Here is a 20,435-nt window from a genome sequence, read left to right as displayed (position 1 = left end):
AAACAGCGGAGAACCCGTGGATTAAATAAAAAGGCTGCTTCCTTGGCGAAGCAAGGAAAAAGGAAGACCTTATATGGCGTTCGTTTATAAAACAGCGGAAAAGCTGTGTAAAGGCTGCTTCACAAAAAAACAGCAGAGCGCCTTATATGAGCAGGCAGTCAGCTAAAGAAGGGAATCGATAAATAACTATAATCGTAATAAACGAACAAAAAATAGCGGAGAATCTGCGGACTACATAAAGGAAATGGGTACCTGAACAGAAAAGTGAGTCTCAAATAGCTACACAATAACTATAACAATCGTAATAAACGAACAATAAAAGAATACAGAACCGCTAAGCAAGGAAAAAGGACGTCCTTATATGGCGTTCGTTTATAAAACAGCGGCGAGGATGTGTAAAGGCAGCTTCACAAAAAAACAGATCCTTAACAAATTGTTATTGGTATATTTCCCTCAATTTAAAAAGGTTTTCTTTTCTTCTTAATAAAAGTTTAAAAGCAGTACTTCGCCGCTGCGAAGCGCAGGGATTTGGCTGTATATGTATGTATATATATATATATATTATATATATATGTATGTATATATATATATAGATATATGTGAATGTATGTATGTATATATGTATGTCTATATATATATATGTAGATATGTATATATATGTGTATATATATGTAGATATGTATATATATATGTAGATATGTAAATATGTATATGTATATATATGTGTCTGTATGTGTGTATATATATATATATATATATATGTATGTGTGTGTATGTATGTATATATATATATATGTATGTGTATGTATGTATGTGTATATGTATATGTGTGTGTGTACGTATGTGTATATATATGTTGATATGTGTATATGTAGATATGTATATATATGTATATGTATATATATGTTTACATAACCTCTTTAACACACTACTTCTCCGCTGCGAAGCGCAGGTATTTTGCTAGTATATATATATATATATATATACACACACACACACATATATACAGTGATCCCTCCTCCATCGCGGGGGTTGCAATCCAGAGCAACCCGCGAAAGGTGAAAATCCGCAAAGTAAAAACCATATGTTTATATGGTTTTTTTATATTGTCACGCTTGGGTCACAGATTTGCACAGAAACACAGGAGGTTGTAGAGAGACAGGAACTTTATTCAAACACTGCGAACAAACATTTGTCTCTTTTTCCAAAGTTTAAACGTGCTCCATGACAAGACAGAGATGACAGTTCCGTCTCACAATTAAAAGAATGCAACCATATCGTCCTCTTCAAAGGAGTGTGCGTCAAGAACAGAGAATGTCAGGGAGAGAGAGAAAAGCAAACAATCAAAAATCAATAGGTGCTGTTTGTGCTTTTAAGTATGAATGTCAGAGAGAGAGAGAGAAAAGGAAACAATCAAAAAATGATAAAAGCTCGAACAGCACCTAAGTATGCGAAGCACCGTGCGGGAAGCATATCGCTTGACAAAGCAGCCACAAGTTTGCCCAGCAAGGAAGGGAGCAATGTGAAGGTAGTCGTTCATCATTTTTTAGATGAGCATCTGTATCCTCTAGGGGTGCGAACAGCCCCCCTGCTCACACCCCCTCTGTTAGGAGCAGAGAATGTCAGAGCAAGAGAGAGAGAGAAAAGCAAACAATCAAAAATCAATAGGTGCTGTTTGAGCTTTGAAGTATGCGAAGCAACGTGCGGGAAGCATACCACACAAAAAAGCAGCCACAAGTAAGCCCAGCAAGGATGGGAGCAATGTGAAGGTAATCTTTCAGTGTTTTTTGAGGAGCATCCGTATCCTCTAGGGGTGCGAACTGCCCCCCTGCTCACAATGTATTTGAGGAGTTTTATTTAATACGTAATACGCACTCTGGTTGGGTAGCATCTTAGCCATCTGCCAATAGCATCCCTTGTATGAAATCAACTGGGCAAACCAACTGAGGAAGCATGTACCAGAAATTAAAAGACCCATTGTCCATTGAAACCCACGAACCAGCAAAAAATCCGCGATATATATTTAAATATGCTTACATATAAAATCCGTGATAGAGTGAAGCCGCGAAAGTCGAAGCGCGATATAGCGAGGGATTACTATATACATACATACATACATACATACATATATACATATACATATGTGTGTGTGTATATGTGTGTGTATAATATATACACACACATTGTGATGGATGGCCGGGGCCCATGCCTGGCTGGGATGCCTCTTCACCACATCTACCAGGGGGAAAAGGGTAGGAAGCCCAGTATCTCACCCTGGACGCTAGATGACAGCCTCCCTGGGTTGCAGTGGTGCCTCAGACTCCCCCAGGGCTTCATGAGGATTGGAGTTTGTGCAGCTCTTTGGGGTTCCACAGGCGCCACCAGGGGGTGCTGCTACAGGAGCGGCTGGGCCCTTTTGGGCACTGGTATCACCTTACCATGAAGTGCAGCCGGATGTAACTAATCAACCACCTGGAGCACTCCCGGGTACCCAATAAAAGGGAGTCAGCGACCACCACTCGACGACCAGAGTAGGGTGGAAGGAGGACAAAGCTGTGGAGGAGGGGTGGTGAGAGAGAGAGAGGAGTGTGGTGCCTCAGTGCTTGGGACTGTGTTATGGCAGGGGGGATTACAGGGAAGACGTGCCCTCCAGCTGAAGAAAAATAAAAACCTTGTTTTATATGTGCCTCCTGTGTCAAGTCTGTGCCAGGTCGGGCGCAATATAGCGCCTTTCTTACAACATATATACACACACACACACACACATATATATATTATATATATATATATATATATATATATATACACACACATATACATATATACACATATATACATATCCATACATATACATAAAAGTATATACACACACACACACACACATATATATATTATATATATATATATATATATATATATATATATATACACACACATATACATATATACACATATATACATATCCATACATATACATAAAAGTATATACACAGTACACACACATACTAGTTGATTACCCAGTGGCTTCGCTCACTGAGTGCAATGGAAAAAAATAAAATGTAGTCTATAAGTTATTAAACAGTAAAACATTAACATTTTAAGAAGTAAAGATACATTGAGCACTACTGGAGTAGTTTCGGGTAAACTACATTTTAAAGGTGGTATAACACAACAGGTAAGTAGTACTAACAGCAGCTAAAATGTATTTGCATCATCTGTCGGTAGTAGATCCCTTTTGAAAGGCGCTACACGACCGCTGTGATATAGAAATTACATTTTCTATGTGATAGTCCAAATTGCTTGGCAAAAGGTCTCAGTAGACAGTAATGCTGTTAAATGGAATAAGGTAGAGAATTCCTGGGTTCGAGTCCCAGGCACATAGTAAGGGGGATAGCGTTTCCCACCTCAGTAAAAGGAGATTAAAGTCCTCCCTGAGGTAATAAGGTTGCAACCAGTGGGAGGTAGAGTCCCACAGGAAGATAGGGCTAAAGATGGAATAAGGTAATTTTATAATAATTGAAAAGTAATCAGTTTACGCTAAGTAGTATGTGGAAAATGTTAACTAAGTAAGAACAAGGAATATGTAAGGTTTATGTAGACTTTGTATGTTCTGTGAAAATAAATGAGTCCATATTTTATTTTGTGCCAGGCATAGTGTGTAAGGAAACAGACATCTTAGTGTGAAGCGAATTGAAAGAAAATAAATGATGCAACTATTGTGACTGAGAGATTGCAAGTGTAAATTGGGGTTGAAGGGTTGGAAAGTCAAAGGCTGATAATAAATATGTAAAACTGAAGACAGGTCTTAAATTTGGGAGAGTAATGGCCAGTGCCCAAAAGAAGGTTTAGGAAGGAAGATTTTGTACAGGGGAATGCGTCTTTCTTTGACTGGTGTTTTTGACGGCAGCAGCAAGTGTTCTGAACGTGAGAGCAAGTGGACTGATGATGAAGTAGGGCAATAAGGAAGATCCTATTAACATATCATAATGAGGGTGATTGGTTAATAAATACTTTTAAAATAGTCCAATCTGAATGCGATGTGAAGTTGAACATGCAAAGAGTGCGGCTAGAAAGTAAGAGAAAGTGTATAGAGGACGTGTGAATTGGACTTCTTTGTCTAAAATGTACTGGTATTAAATTGAGCGTTCATAGTGTCTGCTAAAATATATTGTGCACACAAATTTACAAATATCTAATATATTTCTAGAGCACTGCGTTAATTTAGGTTAAAATGTGAGTTTTGAAAATGCATAATATTTGATAAAATGAAAACGTCTCCACTTTGCTTATAAAAATATTTATATGTATAAAACATCTTTCCTTCAGACCCTGATCAAGTCTTAGGGAAAAATGTTCACTGATAATTTTAAAATATAAAGGAGACAATTTCTTTCAAGGATAAAATGCTACTGGTATATGTGTGTGTGTGGGTGTGTGTGTGAAGGTGCATATTTGTTATGGACATTGTTTTAAATGCTTTAAATGAGCTGTTTGGTGATTGAAGTAGGAGTGATATGGTGGTGCAGTGGTTGGCACTGTTGCCCAGCAACAAGAAATGAAGGTTCAAACTTGGCATATTTTCTGTGGGGAGTAAAATAATCATAAGCAAAAGTGTGACAATGCTTTAAATAGTAAATGCTAAATAATAATAATAATAAAACTTGAGTAAGTATAGTGTTTTAAAGACAATTTAAGTAAGTTTGAGCATGTTGTGCAATGTGAAAGATCACCGTGAGTGAAGTACATTTGAAGGAATTTAAGTGAGTTTGGGAATATGTTTGGTTAAAGACATTGTGTGGAAAATATGTGGTGATGTTTTAAATGATGAGGCAATGGATAAAGGTGTACATACCTGTTTTTAAATTTAAACTTGAAACGTGAATATGATTAGGTCCAATGAAATGTTTCCAGATTTAGTATAAATGTGTGTGCCTTTTTCCTTTGAGTACTGGCTATACTCAAATTGAAGAAAGTTCTTTATAATAATTAAAAAAACAAAAAAAAACATCTCTCTTCTCTAGGATAGCAAGAAAGCTGGTGATGAGCACTGGCTTCCAGTCTAGGTAGTGTTCTGTACTAAGATATGCAGTACAAAAGGGGGGTTAACTAACAAAAAGGGTAGACTGTGCTTTTTCTGCAGATCATCACTCTGGAGAAGCTGCAAGAAGCATCTCGGGATGACATCAACAAAAAAAGCATGCATGGACTATAGCCTTAACAAGAGGTCATGGGTAACAGAAATCAATATTATTAAGCATAGCTAAATTTTATGTATCAAAATATTTTCTTTAAACTACTGTATGTAATGGTGCAGGAGAAAGCAGGGTGAAATGACACCTTTTATTAGTTAGCCAATAAAAGGTGTCATTTCACCCCACTTTCTCCTGTATCAACATATGGCTAACACAGTACAACACTCTACTGCTATGTATGTAATGGTGTGATGCACTAACTACCATGACAGCATTTTTTTAAACTACCATTTTTAATAAAAACAAGATTTTAAATTATAAGGCATTTGATACAGTATGAGATGTTGATTTCTTTTCCCATCACTCCTTGTTCACAAGTAATCTGAATATCTTAAATGTGAATTAGAATGTTAATGTTTGAATGACTACATAGCTGATAATAGGGTTTAACTTTATTTTTTTAAATTTGATGCTCAAATGAAACATTCTGGACACTTGTTAAATTCAGAAGCCATAGGAAGAAATGTATGTGTCAATTTAATTAGTAAAATATTAGGTTAAAGAAAAATAGCTGGGATATGAATATAGAAACTGTTTTAGCATTAAGATTAAAAGTTGAGAGGTAATAATAGATGTATTTTAAGGTAATTGTGATTTTGAAAATAACCTGTTGGCCTTAGATGAAGTGGAATACAAATTTCTTTTCTAAATAATGTAAATCCCAAGACTGCACATAATTGAACAGTATTCTGTAATTAGAGCAATTGGGAAAGGGAATATGGAGCTTAAAAGTTTCAGTTTAGTTTTATTTCATTTCCAGAAATAATTAGGCATTTACCAGTCCAGCCTGTGGATTTCTTCTTTAACTTCTGCTTGCTATGCTGACTGAGTGATGTTCTCTGGAGGACACTGGTATTTTATTGTATACATTATGAAAAGGGGATTGAGAATGCCTGTCAAGGCTCCAGTTCAAGACTGGAATAAGAAAGTTAATACCTTAAAATTTTCTACAGGAACCTCCACAGAACACATCTCTATATATTATATCCATCCATCCATCCATTTTCCAACCCGCTGAATCCGAACACAGGGTCACGGGGGTCTGCTGGAGCCAATCCCAGCCAACACAGGGCACAAGGCAGGGAACCAATCCTGGGCAGGGTGCCAACCCACCGCAGGACACACACAAACACACCCACACACCAAGCACACACTAGGGCCAATTTAGAATCACCAATCCACCTAACCTGCATGTCTTTGGACTGTGGGAGGAAACCGGAGCGCCCGGAGGAAACCCACGCAGACACGGGGAGAACATGCAAACTCCACGCAGGGTGGACCCGGGAAGCGAACCCGGGTCTCCTAACTGCGAGGCAGCAGCGCTACCACTGCGCCACCGTGCCGCCATATATATATATATATATATGACTGACAATTTTATATTGTGGTGATTTACTTGTAATGATGAATATGCTTTTTTGTGGGGTCCACAACAATGCCCAAACTAGATACAACTATAGACAATTTTTTTTATTGAGGGATCTATTTTTTGAACATAATGGCTACAATGAGTGGAAACTTCTGCATTGTGATTACCAGCTGCAGAATTCAATTTTGACCATTAAAAACAAATTGGCTAACAGATGAGCAGAGACTGGATAAAATGATTGTTTTACTGCTAGTGTTATTTTTGATAAGGGGTACCCCCAACGAAACAGGCCTAATATCTCATGAGACACTATTTTTGGGATCCATAAGTAACTTAAAAATTACAGAAGAGTACAGTAATCCCTCGCTATATCGCGCTTCGCCTTTCGCGGCTTCACTCCATCGTGGATTTTATATGTAAGCATATTTAAATATATATCGCGGATTTTTTGCTGGTTCGCGGATTTCTGCGGACAATGGATCTTTTAATTTCTGGTACATGCTTCCTCAGTTGGTTTGCCCAGTTGATTTCATACAAGGGACGCTATTGGCAGATGGCTGAGAAGCTACCCAACTTACTTTTCTCCGTCTCTCTCTTGCGTAGGGGGATTGAGCAGGGGGGCTGTTCGCAAACCTAGACGATATGGACGCTCGTCTAAAAATGCTGAAAGATTATCTTCACGTTGCTACCTTCTGTGCAAGCTGCTTCCTGAAGCGACATGCTGCACCGTGCTTCGCATACTTAAAAGCTCGAAGGGCACGTATTGATTTGTGCTTGTTTGTTTTTCTCTGGCTCTCTATCTCTCTCTCTCTCTGCTCCTGACGGAGGGGGTGTGAGCTGCCGCCTTCAACAGCTTTGTTTCGCATACTTAAAAGCTAAACAGCCCTATTGATTTGTTTGCTTTTTTTCTCTATCTCTCTGACATCTGCTCCTGACTTGAAGAGGAAGATATGTTTGCATTCTTTTAATTGTGAGACGGAACTGTCATCTCTGTCTTGTCATGGAGCACAGTTTAAACTTTTGAAAAAGAGACAAATGTTTGTTTGCAGTGTTTGAATAACGTTCCTGTCTCTCTACAACCTCCTGTGTTTCTGCGCAAATCTGTGACCCAAGCATGACAATATAAAAATAACCATATAAACATATGGTTTCTACTTCGCGGATTTTCTTATTTCGCGGGTGGCTCTGGAACGCAACTCCCGCGATGGAGGAGGGATTACTGTATTGCAATGCTGAATAATATGGAACAAAACTTTTAAGTCTTTGCACCTGCAAGTAAAAGCTGTTTTTCCTACCACATTTTTGAATTTGAACCTGGAGACTGAGCTGTGCTAAAGGTCTGCAGACAAATGACTCATCAGACATGCCAGAGAAGGGATCAAGCTGTGGACCAGGCCATCGACCAATTGACTACTGAACAACGTACTCAGATTCCAGTCCAAGGGATCATGGGTTCCTGCTGCTACCAAGTCAACTGTGCTGGTGACCATCGACATCAAAAGATAATCGTGGGTCCAGAATCGTAGAGGGCTGCCTGCATCACATCCAGACCAGAGCCTCATTCATTAGATGAAGAGATATTGATATACTTTGCTTTGAGGTATTGGACCCCAAGATCTGATTCACAATTTCACTGTGCAGGGTTCTATGTTCTTTGCCAGAGCCCACTTTAACTGTGCTTTATATGCCTTATAATTTGTCAACTCGTTTTCAATTTTATGACAGTTGTTGACCAAGTACTTGGATTCTTCTTGCCCTAGGAGTCGGAACTACAACCTAATCTCTATTTTTCTGTAGCAATGTCTTTTAAGGAAGACATGAACTATGGAGTTGTGGATGGTACAGAAGGAAAGGCTAATTATCTGCCAGCACAGCAAAGCAACTGAACTCCTTTTCATAAGCAATATGTATTTATTGAATATTTGTAACTATTAATGGAAATACTGCACAATTATTATTTAAATTGTTTAACCTGTATAGCAATTGGGGTAATATAACTGGACAAGTTTAGAAAATGTGATTAGCATAACATGGTCAGCACTTACAGTAGAGTAAACAGTAAATATTTTTAGATAGATGTTTCTAGTACATCTGAGTCTATTGATACTTAAAAAAAAATTTAAGGAACAATGTTTGTATGTACTTTGGACTGTTTATCAAATTTTAACACATGATTATTAGCACTTGCAGCATTACCAGTTAAAAGTCAGTCCAATTTAAACTTTCTTAGTTATTGGTTTTAATAATTGAGTGAATAATAGAGTTTTACATAAAGGGAAATTTGTTAAATATGAAGAATGATATTAAACTTGAGGGACAGTCAAGTGTTTTCAGTATAGACACACTCAGGACAAAATGTCTAAATCTACTGATAAAAGGTGAAGATAAAGTTTAAACTAGAAGTCTCTTGAAACAAGCAAAACAAATTATTTGTTTGATAATTATTGTTTTATCATTAAGGATGTGAATTTTATTGTGTAATAGTAATTGATACAGAAAGATGGAACAAATATGAATATTAATGTATTCAGAATTTTGCATTAGGATAGATTTTATATTGGGTTTTAAGGTTTAAATGTGCTAAATTAGATGCAGGGTATAGTACAAACCTTTAAAGTTTGTAGAACATGGTATAAGGTAAAAGAGGTTTGTGGGATAGTGCTAAGTGTTTTTATCACTCTTTAATTTAATATTGTCTTGATCAGTATGCTGCTGCTGGAGTATGTGAATTTCCCCTTGGGATTAATAAAGTATCTATCTAGGAATTGGGGTAATTAGGGCCATATAGACAGAAACAGTTGGTGGTAATACAGGACAAAAAATTATTATGGCAAAGTAATAATTCAGCACAACAGAGATGGAGTGTCTTATATATTAAGTGGTGAGTGAGCAGTTTGTGAAATTGGAAAGCCCAGATACAAACCAAGGATCCCAGCTGGTGGCAGATAACTTTAACATCAATAAGAAGCTTGGGTACAACCCTTGCAAATTTTGACATGAGCCAGTGGTTTGCATTAATGAGAGTAGTGCTGACATCTTTTGAAGGGAGGATTGACACCTACTTTTAGCAAGATAGCTGTTTTTATGCAGCAAAGGTGATCATCTAATTTAAGACCATAGCATGATGTAAATTGGGGCAACTTTGTAAGTGAGAGCTCGATGATGTGAGCATGGTTGTTTGTATAAGGATTCTAACTCTGGTTATTGTTGTACACATCATTGGCACCATAAACTAGGGACTTTGGATGTTTTTAAAGTAAATACTTGGGTTGTCTGTATCACCACCAACAACACTCATGAAAAATATAGGACTAGGTTCACTTCTGGGATCCAAGATAGCTAATGTTTGTTGGATAAGAAGGAAATCAAACAGATGTTGACAATGTTTTTAATCATTCTACAACCCAATTCCAATTAAGTTGGGATGTTGTGTAAAATGTAAATAAAAACAGAATACAATGATTTGCAAATCCTTTTCAACCTATATTCAATTGAATACACTACAAAGACAAGATATTGAATGTTCAAACTGATAAACTTTATTGTTGTTTTGAAAATCTTCACTCATTTTGAATTTGATGCCTGCAACACGTTCCAAAAAAGCTGGGACAGGGGCATGTTTACCACTGTGTTATATCACCTTTCCTTTTAACAACACTCAATAAGCGTTTGGGAACCGAGGACACTAATTGTTGAAGCTGTGTAGGTGGAATTCTTTCCCATTCTTGCTTGATGTACAACTTCAGTTGCTCAACAGTCCAGGGTCTCCATTGTCGTATTTTGTGCTTCATAATGCACCACACATTTTCAATGGGAGACAGGTCTGGACTGCCATCAGGCCAGTCTAGTACCCGCACTGTTTTACTACGAAGCCATGCTGTTGTAACATATGCAGAATGTGGCTTTGCATTGTCCTGCTGAAATAAGCAGGGACGTCCCTGAAAAAGACGTCGCTTGGATGGCAGCATATGTTGCTCCAAAACCTGTATGTACCTTTCAGCATTAATGGTGCCTTCACAGATGTGCAAGTTACCCATGCCATGGGCACTAACACACCCCCATACCATCACAGATGCTGGCTTTTGAACATTGTGCTGATAACAATCCAGATAGTATTTTTCTTCTTTGGCCCAGAGGACACGACATCCATGATTTCCAAAAACAATTTGAAATGTGGACTCGTCAGACCACAGCACACTTTTCCACTTTGCGTCAGTCCATCTCAGATGAGCTCGGGCCCAGAGAAGCCAGTGGCATTTCTGGGTGTTGTTGATATATGGCTTTCACTTTGCATGGTAGAGTTTTAACTTGCACTTGTAGATGTAGCGACAAACTGTGTTAACTGATAATGGTTTTCTGAAGTATTCCTGAGCCCATGTGGTAATATCCTTTACAGAATGATGTCGGTTTTTAATGCATTGCCGCCTGAGGGATTGAAGATCACGGGCATCCAGTGTTGGTATTCGGCCTTGCCGCTTACATGCAGAGATTTCTCCAGATTCTCTGAATCTTTTGATGATATTATGGACAGTAGATGATGAAATCCCTAGATTCGTTGCAATTGTACATTGAGAAACTTTGTTCTTAAACTGCTGGACTATTTGCCCATGCAGTTGTTCACAACGTGGTGAACCTTGCCCCATCCTTGCTTGTGAACAACAGCCTCTTGGGGATGCTCCTTTTATACCCAATTATGACAAACACCTGTTTCCAATTAACCTGTTCACCTGTGGAATGTTCAAAACAGGTGTTTTTTGAACATTCCTCAACTTTCCCAGTCTTTTGCTGCCCCTGTCCCAGCTTTTTTGGAACATGTTGCAGGCATCAAATTCAAAATGAGTGAAGATTTGCAAAACAATAAAGTTTATCAGTTTGAACATTCGATATCTTGTCTTTGTAGTGTATTCAATTGAATATAGGTTGAAAAGGATTTGCAAATCATTGTATTCTGTTTTTATTTATGTTTTACACAACATCCCAACTTAATTGGAATTGGGGTTGTACATGGAAGTTATGAGGTTATGGGATACAAATCTGAGATTTATAATGGAAAACATGTAATGCCAGTATACTCTGAAGAAACAACTTTGATACATGTTCTTATTTGACTTAATTTTATATGTTCACTATTATTGATTTTATTAGCTATTATTGATTTATGTGATTTATCTTTAGGTATTAACGATTTGCACAGATTTCTGTTATTCCCCAAATGCAGCTAGCCAGGAATCCTTTACTTCCTTTTAGCCTCTAAGGGGGGACATATTCAGTATACATATGTTTTATACAGATTAGGAATAGAGTTACAATAGGAAATTATTCCTCACAGTTTTAGTGAGACTTTATGAAGTCTCAGAGGGGGGAATGTGGAAGAATAATTTTAAGGTAACATAGCATTCATCTTAAAGGAATAGCATATAGGATTAATAAATGTGGGAAACCAAATAAAGGTCAAGTGAACAACAAAATGTACAATGAAATATAAAAATTGGTTTAGGAAAAATACTGAAATGGTCAAGTAATGAAGAATGTACCAGAAGAAACATTGATGTAATATATCAAATGTACTGAAGGATGACTACGAGATGACTAAGAAATCAGCAGATGGCCTATGAACTAGAATGGACAGTTGTTATACGCACAGAAAACAGTTTATAAAATGAACCTCTATTCTTTGTTTCTCAAACCATTCTGATCATTCTGACCATGCTGTAATTGACTGCTTTTGAAGAATGCTCCCTCCAAGGCATTTTGCCAAGGAGTCATTAAAAAATAGAATGAACAGTTTTTCTCTTGCCTGATTACTGAATTGTCCTATTAGAGGACGTTTCTTTCTTTAATAAGATGTTTAATTTCCACCACAATGTTTCCGGGGAAGCTGACCTCCCTGCAAGGTGATGTCGAATGGCCTTCACATTCAGCTGATCTTGCGCCTTGCGATTTTTTTCTTGTGGGGTTATCTCAAGTCAAAGGTATACACACACTGACCTCAAAACCTTGAAGTCCTAAAGGATGCTATTCGCCATGAAATTGTCACTATTCCCCTTGAAATGGCTGAACCGAGTCATGCAAGCATTCAGAAATCATCTCGAGTGTATCGCTAATGATGGCCACCACCTTAAAGACATCATTTTTAAAACACAGTGAAAAAAATCTATTTTGTATACCTTCATAATCCCAGCCCACCTTAAATCCCTTCGCACCTCTCCATCAGCTTCTTTTGTTTTATAAATATGTCGATCAGCACAAGCAGCCTGCTGTCCTATTCCCCGCTTGGACGGAGCTCAACTCTCCCAGCTCAAGCCAAGGCTCCTTATCTGCATGTGAGGTTCCTGGACTTGTATAGGGTAAATAATACAGTATATCATTTGGAAAACACGCATTTCATGGGTGTTCCACATCTACAAAGATCTGGGTAAGTGTAGGATGAAAGGAAATGCACCCAAACTTTATACCGGCTATTACAAACTAAAATCAAAGGCTTCTTCTTATTGGGCGCATACACCATCAACACAGTGCTGTCAGATCTAAACACTAGCATGGCGAATTGCTCGCATACTGAAGTGACTTTAGCTGCAGGTGCAAGTCCCATTTTACTTATGGTGCCAAGCAGAGTTGTGTTGTGGTGCAGAGCAGTCTATTAGCCAGTGAAACCGCTATTAAGAAGATGTCTGTTGCTACAGTCCTGCCTTTGTCCAGTCTGATAGCGGTCACAGAGCATCACGTTTGATTGCCGGTACAACACATAGTTCTGAGTGGGCATCAATCATAGTGCTGCTCTTGTGAAAACAATGGAGATAAATGCCATCAACTCAAAAAGGGAGAGGTAAGTTTGTTGTACCACATGAATGTCACTGAGAGAATAAAACTGAATAATAAAAAAACAAGCATTTACTTTAACAAGTAGCCAAAATTTACACCGGGTGTTACAGACTCAAATCAAATGTACGTTTTTATCATATTGTAGAAATAATAACAACAATAATAATAATAATAATAATAGCAGCTCCTACTCAAAATGCAGAGTGCTGGTCTTGAACCTGGGACCTTTGGGTTATAAGGCAGCAGTTCTTACCTCTGCACCATTCAAGAATACGTGTAAATTCCCTGTCCCTGAATGCTTTTTGTTGTCTATGGTTATATACTTGAATAAAAGTGCACGTTTATTTGATATTTGGACTAAAGTCTTCACACATTATATACACTACTCGTAAATATTAATATAACATGGAAAAAGTTTCTACTTTAGATATGTGTTCAGCATTTCTTACATTTCCTTTCATCCTACACTTACCAGGATCTTTGTGGACATAGAACACACATGAAATGCATGTATTCCAAATAACTATATACTGTATTATTTACCCTATAGAACTCCAGATACATCACACACAGATAAGGAGCCTAGGAGAACGTTTTGCCCGTGAGCTGAGCTCTGTCAAGGCGGAGGATGGAACAGCAGGTTGCTTGATGTTTGTGCTGATCGACGGATTTACAAAACAAAAGTTGCTGATGGTAGAGGTGCGAAGGGATTTAAAGTGGGCCGGGATTATGAGTTTTTTTGGAGGCTTCAGGAATTCTAGTGTTAAGTTTAATCAACAGTAATATTCATGCAAATATTCATGAATTTTTATTAATCTGTTTATGAGTAACGCATTTTTTTACCTCCCTCATTACAACCACCCTTCCCCATTAAATTTGTGAAATAGCAGGCAGATTATATTGAAAGTTGGTTCAGCTTTATTATCAAGTAAAGTCAAGTCAAGTTGGGGAGCATCCACTGGTACAATGCGTTGCCGCACCCACTACACAACGAAACAACTCGAGATCCTGGTTGGCAGCCCCCCAGGCAAACACACAGTCCAGTCCCACCCTCCGGAAATGACCCTCTATCTGCCGCAACCAGGTGTTACGTGGACGACCCCTTGGCCTGGTCCAGCCACTCGGGTCCCCGACAATGACGATCTTACGAGCTGGATCACCCTCCGGGAAACGCGCCACACGGCCGTAGTGCCATAACTGACACTCCCTCACAATGCAGGTAATGTGCCTCATTCGGGACTCCATGAGCAACTGCTCATTTGACACAAAGTCAAACCAACGGTACCCAAGGATTTTCCGAAGAGACACAGTACCAAAGAAGTCCAGTCTTTGTCTCAGGTCACTGGATAGCATCCAAGTCTTGCAACCATATAGAAAGACAAGAAGCACCAGGACTCTAAAGACTTGGACCTTCATTCTTTTGCATAGATATCGGGAGCGCCACACACCCCTTTCCAGTGAGTTCATGACCCCACCCCTGCTCTCCCAGTCCATCTACTGACTTCATGAGAAAAGTCACCAGAGACATGAATGTCACTGCCAAGGTAAGTAAACCTCTCGACAAGGTCGACACTCTCTCCACAGACACACTGCTGATGGCTGTGCCCAAGAGGTCATTAAAGGCCTGGATCTTGTTTTTTATCCAGGACACTCGCAAGCCCAAACACTCAGACTCCTCGCTCAGTCACTCGAGTGCCCCAATCAGAAAAAGTCAAGATCCGTGAATCTTTCTTCACCAACAGATGCCCCACAGCCGCTGGACCCCACGACCATGCCCAACACCCAGTCCGTGCAAGCATTGAACAGAGTAGGTGAGCAAGTGATCACGGATCCTATTGAAGATGACCCTAGCAAGGACCTTACCCGGCACCAAGAGTAGTGTTATCCCCCTGTAGTTGCTGCAATCCAGGCAATCACCCTTCCAGATAGGGACGACAAGTCTCGTTTTCCAGTCAGTTGGGATGATGCCAGTCTCCCAAATGGAAGCAAAGATTGCTTGCAATGACAGGAGGAAAGCCTTACCATCTGCCTGGAGAAGCTCACCCCGGATACCACAGATCCCTGCAGCCTTTCCTCCCCTCAGCTGGTTCACCACCTGTGCAATCTCAGTGAGATTGGGTGGTTCACAGGTAATTGGAGGATCAGCCTCAAGGACCGTGGACCCAGAGATATCCAACACCCAAGCTGGAGGATCAGCTTTATTATACATACAAATAAATAAATTGCCCCTATCATTACAACTCTCCTCTCTGATGAAACTTTTGAAATGCCATATAGCCTATATTTTAAGTTAGTATATTTAAGACTTTAAGCCCAAGCCCTGCACAGCTACAAACATTTTGTCTTACCTTCATAATTTGAATTTGCTTAACTACTAGGTTAAGAGAAGATTTATAGCTGCTGTTGTTTAACTGATAATATTTAATCTTCAGTATACTTCTCTCATAGCATAAAACTGAAGCAAGATGAAGAGCTAAAGAAAACTAAATGTAAGTATACAGTATTTTAAATGAAATGCCGTCTTTGTATATTAACCATAAATACAGGATTCTTCAGTAGATTTTGTTTAATCTCTGTATGTATACCTTTTGCAGTTCCGCAGTATTTAAGTATTACTTTTGTAGAAAACCCTTCTAGACTTGTGATTGCAGTTAAAATGATGGATCAAATGAGAAACAAGTCCTTAGACAAAAACAGTAAACTCAATATCTTTTTAATTTTCTTAAAAACTTTGTGACTTGTGTATTTTATTGCCAACCTTTAAGATATCCCAAACATATAAAGATAACTCAAATGCAATTCAACCTATCCAGATGTATGATCCTATGCATTTTGAAATTTCTTAAACATGTAGACATTCTGAGGTATCTGAAATGCAAGTCCAAAATATCTCAAAATGACTTTCTGAAAAATTGGCTAGGTTTTCAATTACAATTCCTGTCTAAATTAAGATATCTTTCAATAAATTTGAGATATCTCTAAATGAGCAGGAAGTTACTTTGAGATATCGTGAAACAAACTTGACATTTCTGAAAACGACAGGATGCAATTTTCAGAACTCTACAAATGTATTTTAGATATCCTGACTTGTACAGTGAAGGTCTAAAAATATTTACCCAGCTAACAACAAAAACTATATAAAAGAAATCAAATCATTCTAAAAGTAAGCGTTTACTGATTTCTTACCTTAGCTTCCTCATTCACATCCCATGTGAAAGAGACTGCGTTGTAAGCTATTTCTTCTATATTTCCAATTGTATTAAAACTTTCTTTATAATCAGCTGCAACAGATTAAAAAAAAAGATTAACGCAAACATATGAAATAGTAAATAAGAAAAGGATATTAAATGCCACACCACCAATAAGAGACAAACCATAACCGATTTAGGAATAATATGTAGTTGCCAACACTTAAGAATTTCAGCAACATAATCCAGTCACATTTAAAAGAAGCAGGATGCAAGATTTAATTGTTACATAATTTATAACATTATAATAAATAAAAATAATTAAAATAAATAAGGAAAGATAATCCACTTCCTCAATGTAAATGCTTATTCTAAAATGTTATTGATTACATCCTGCCAGGTTTTAAAAAAGTTCACAGATCCTCTAAGTGAGAATTAGATTTTTTTCCAATGTCAACTAATTTATAACATCAGTTTCCCACTGAATTAGAAGAGGTGGGTTAGAATTCTTCCGGTTGAGCAACAGACGTCTACATGCCAATAGTGAAGTAAAGGCAATTACAGTTTGTTTATCCTTCTCCACCTTAAGCCCATCTGGACATACACCAAACACAGCTGTTAGTGGATTAAGAGGAATTGCGACTCTAAGGCTGTCTAAAAGGCATTTAAAGATTTTGGTCCAAAATGATGTTAATTTGGTGAACGCGCAAAAAAAATATGGCCCAATGAGGCTGGAAATTCGATTGCAACGTTCACAAGTTGGATCTTGACCTGGAAACATTTTGGACAATTTTAAATGAGAGAGTTGCGCTCAATATACAATTTTAAGCTGAAAAATTGTACGCTTTGTGCATGTGGAGCTAGAGTGAATTCCGTGCAGTTCTTCGTTCCACTCCTTTTCTGAAATGTTGAGTGAGAGATCCTTTTCCCCCTGTACTCTGAGATCTTTGAAAGGGAGGGATTTAAAAATGTTTTAGTATATTACAGAAATGCTGTCTGAGTCCTCAAGACTGAGCAATGCTTTTTTTCCAGAATAGAAATAAGTGCAAGGTGAGGAAAATTGGGCAGGTTTTGTTTAGCAAAGTCTCTAATTTGGAGGTAGTGAAAGAAATGTGTTGCTGGAAAGTTAAATTTGGAATGAAATTGTTCGTAAGACGCAAAGATATTGTCTATGTAAAAATCTCTATGTGATTTAATCCCGAATGTTTTCCAGATATTAAAAACTGTAAGTTTGAGAGGGTGGAAAAAGGTGGTTATCATGCAGAGGTGCTACAGATAAAGGTTTCTCTATCTTGAAATACTTCCAACATTGGTTCCATATTTTGAGTGAATGAAGCACAATTGGGGTGTTAGTATATTGGCTATGACTTGAATTTATTGGGGTACAAAGCAAGGAAAATAATGGAGTACTGCAAGTTTTTATTTCTATTGCGGACGAAGCCTGTGTATGTTCGTCTGTTCGTGTCAGATTTTTATAGCTTGTATATATGCCGCCCAGTAATAAGATTGAAAGTTGGGTATAGCCATGCCACCTTCTGCCTTAGGTCTTTGGAGGGTTGTCGTTTGGATACGTGAATGTTTTGAATTCCAAAGAAATGAGGTTATGACTGAATCTAACTTCTTAAAAATGATTTATTGATGTATATTGGAATGAAGCTTAGGAAGGATATTCATCTTGACAGTGTTAATTCTTCCAGCTAAAGTGAAATGGAGGGTAGACCATCTATGCAAGTCTTCCTTAACTTTTTCTATGCAGACAGCAAACTTTTCTTGATAAAGTGCTTTGCTTGTGATGTTTACCCCTAGGTATTTAAACTGATCTGTGATGATAAAAGGGAAGGTTGTGTGCTTGAGAGTTCACTGGAAAGCGCACACTTTTATCCAAATTAATTCTGAGATCAGAAATCTTTTGAAATTCTTTTAGTGCTGTTAGGACCGCAGGCACAGTATTTTGTGAATTTGATATATATAGTACCATATCTGCATATAGTGACATTTTCTGCTCAAGTCCTTCTCTAATAATCCCCTTTATTTCATAAGCATTTTGAAAATGAACTGCCACTGGCTCAATGGTGATTGCAAAAAGCAGTAGTGACAAGGGGCATCCTTGTCTAGTACCACATTCTAGTTTGAAGGTAATCTGTTGTTAATTAATGTTGTTAATACAAAGTGAAGCTTCTGGACTGGTATACAGTAGTTTGATCCATGCACATATATTTGGGCCAAACCAAAATTACTCCAAAGTAGTAAAGAGGTAGTTCCATTCAACCGTATTAAATGCTTTTTCTGCATCCAATGATCATCTCTGGGGTATTAGATTTTGTGGGTGAATACGTTACATTAAACCGGTGTCAAAGATTGGAAGCTAAGTGTCTGCCTTTAATAAATCTAGTTTGCTCTTGTGAGATTACTGAAGGAAGCACTTTCTCAATCCTACTAGCTAGGACTTGAGAGTATCTTAACATCATTATTCAAAAATGAGATTAGTCTGTAAGACGCACATTGTAATAACTCCTTATTTTGCTTAGGAAAGACAGCAATTTAGCGAAAGGTTTGAGGTAGAATTTTATTGTCTCTAGCTTCTGTAAATTTCACTAATAAAAGGGGAGCTAACTTAATTGAGAATATTTTATAAAATTCAGCAGGGTAGTCATCAGGGCCTGCTGCTTTCCCACTCTGAAAGGAGTTTATTGCACTTATAGTAGTCTCTAAATTAGGGTTCATTATATTTTTATGGTCAATGATATTGTCTCTGTCTGTGTTGGTAATTGCTGGGATTGTATTGCGAACGTCCTGCTTGTGGATTTGTTGAGCTAAGATCTTATTAGCCTTTTCTCCATGTTCATAGTATTGATGTCTTGATTTAAAAATTAGTTGTTCTGTTTCTTTAGTTGTCATGAGGTTGAGCTCTGTATGCAGAACCTGTCTTTTCCTATAAAGTGCCTAATTTGGTCACCTGGCATGTTCTTGATCTATTCTGGTAAATTCACTGACTAGCTCTGATACCTTCTTGGTTTCTGATTTATTTTTGTGGGAAAGATACAAAATAATCTGTCCTCTTAAGAAAACCTTCAAAGTTTCCCAGAGTATTCCTGCAGAGACCTCGAAGGACAAGTTTGTCTCTATAAATATATTAAAAAAAAATCAATTTAATTGGATATAAATTCTATACAGTTCTCGTCTTCTAATAAAAGTGGGTTAAGGCACCAGTTTTCAAGATGAGTATGTGGGGCATAGTGATTTAAGCTTCATGATCAAAGGGGCATGGTCAAAGAAAATAATAGCATCGTACTTACAACATTTTATCATAGGCAAGAAATTGTTATCTATAAAGAAAAAGTCAATTCTTGAGTAACAGTGATGCACTGGTGAGTAGAAGGAATATGCTCTTGAGTTTGGGATTAGAAATCTCCAGGGGTCTGATAAGTTGTGATCGGTTACTAACTGTGTAATTGTCTTTGCAGTGTTAGATGTCTGGAGACATATCTAGGTTTGGATTTAAAACACAATTAAAGTCAACAGCCATTATAATTTTATGAGTGTTCACATCAGGAATAGCTGCAAATATGTTCCCTATCATCCACATTGGGCGCATAGATATTTATAAAAATCACTTTACAGTTAAATAAATTACCCATGACAATCACATATCGCCCTTCAGAATCAGATACTACATCTCTCAATATTTTTTTAAATGAAAATAGAGTCATTCAAATACAAAAATTGGTAAGCTGATCACAACATGGATATAGAGTACCCTTTACTATTCACTTGCTGCTGAAGCATAAGAAAATGCAATTGTGC

The 20,435-nt window shown here is 37.7% G+C and overlaps 2 protein-coding genes across 2 annotated transcripts in view; one reads left to right on the top strand and one right to left on the bottom strand.

The window, feature by feature from the left end:
• The window catches only part of grhl2b (grainyhead-like transcription factor 2b), a 338,201-nt gene that overhangs the window by 176,070 nt on the left and 141,696 nt on the right, over positions 1-20,435 (bottom strand). Inside the window, 1 exon segment of the mRNA XM_028817651.2 lies at positions 16,630-16,724. Coding sequence (XP_028673484.2) covers positions 16,630-16,724 — 95 coding nt within the window.
• Positions 1-20,435, top strand: part of LOC127529991 (uncharacterized) — a 205,018-nt gene that overhangs the window by 148,996 nt on the left and 35,587 nt on the right. The gene's annotated exons all lie outside the window — the stretch shown is intronic.

This window comes from Erpetoichthys calabaricus, chromosome 13, assembly GCF_900747795.2.
Source record: "Erpetoichthys calabaricus chromosome 13, fErpCal1.3, whole genome shotgun sequence".
Taxonomy (NCBI): Eukaryota; Metazoa; Chordata; class Cladistia; order Polypteriformes; family Polypteridae; genus Erpetoichthys; species Erpetoichthys calabaricus.
Note: the sequence above shows the minus strand (reverse complement) of the source record. Positions and strands in the feature narration are given on the sequence as shown.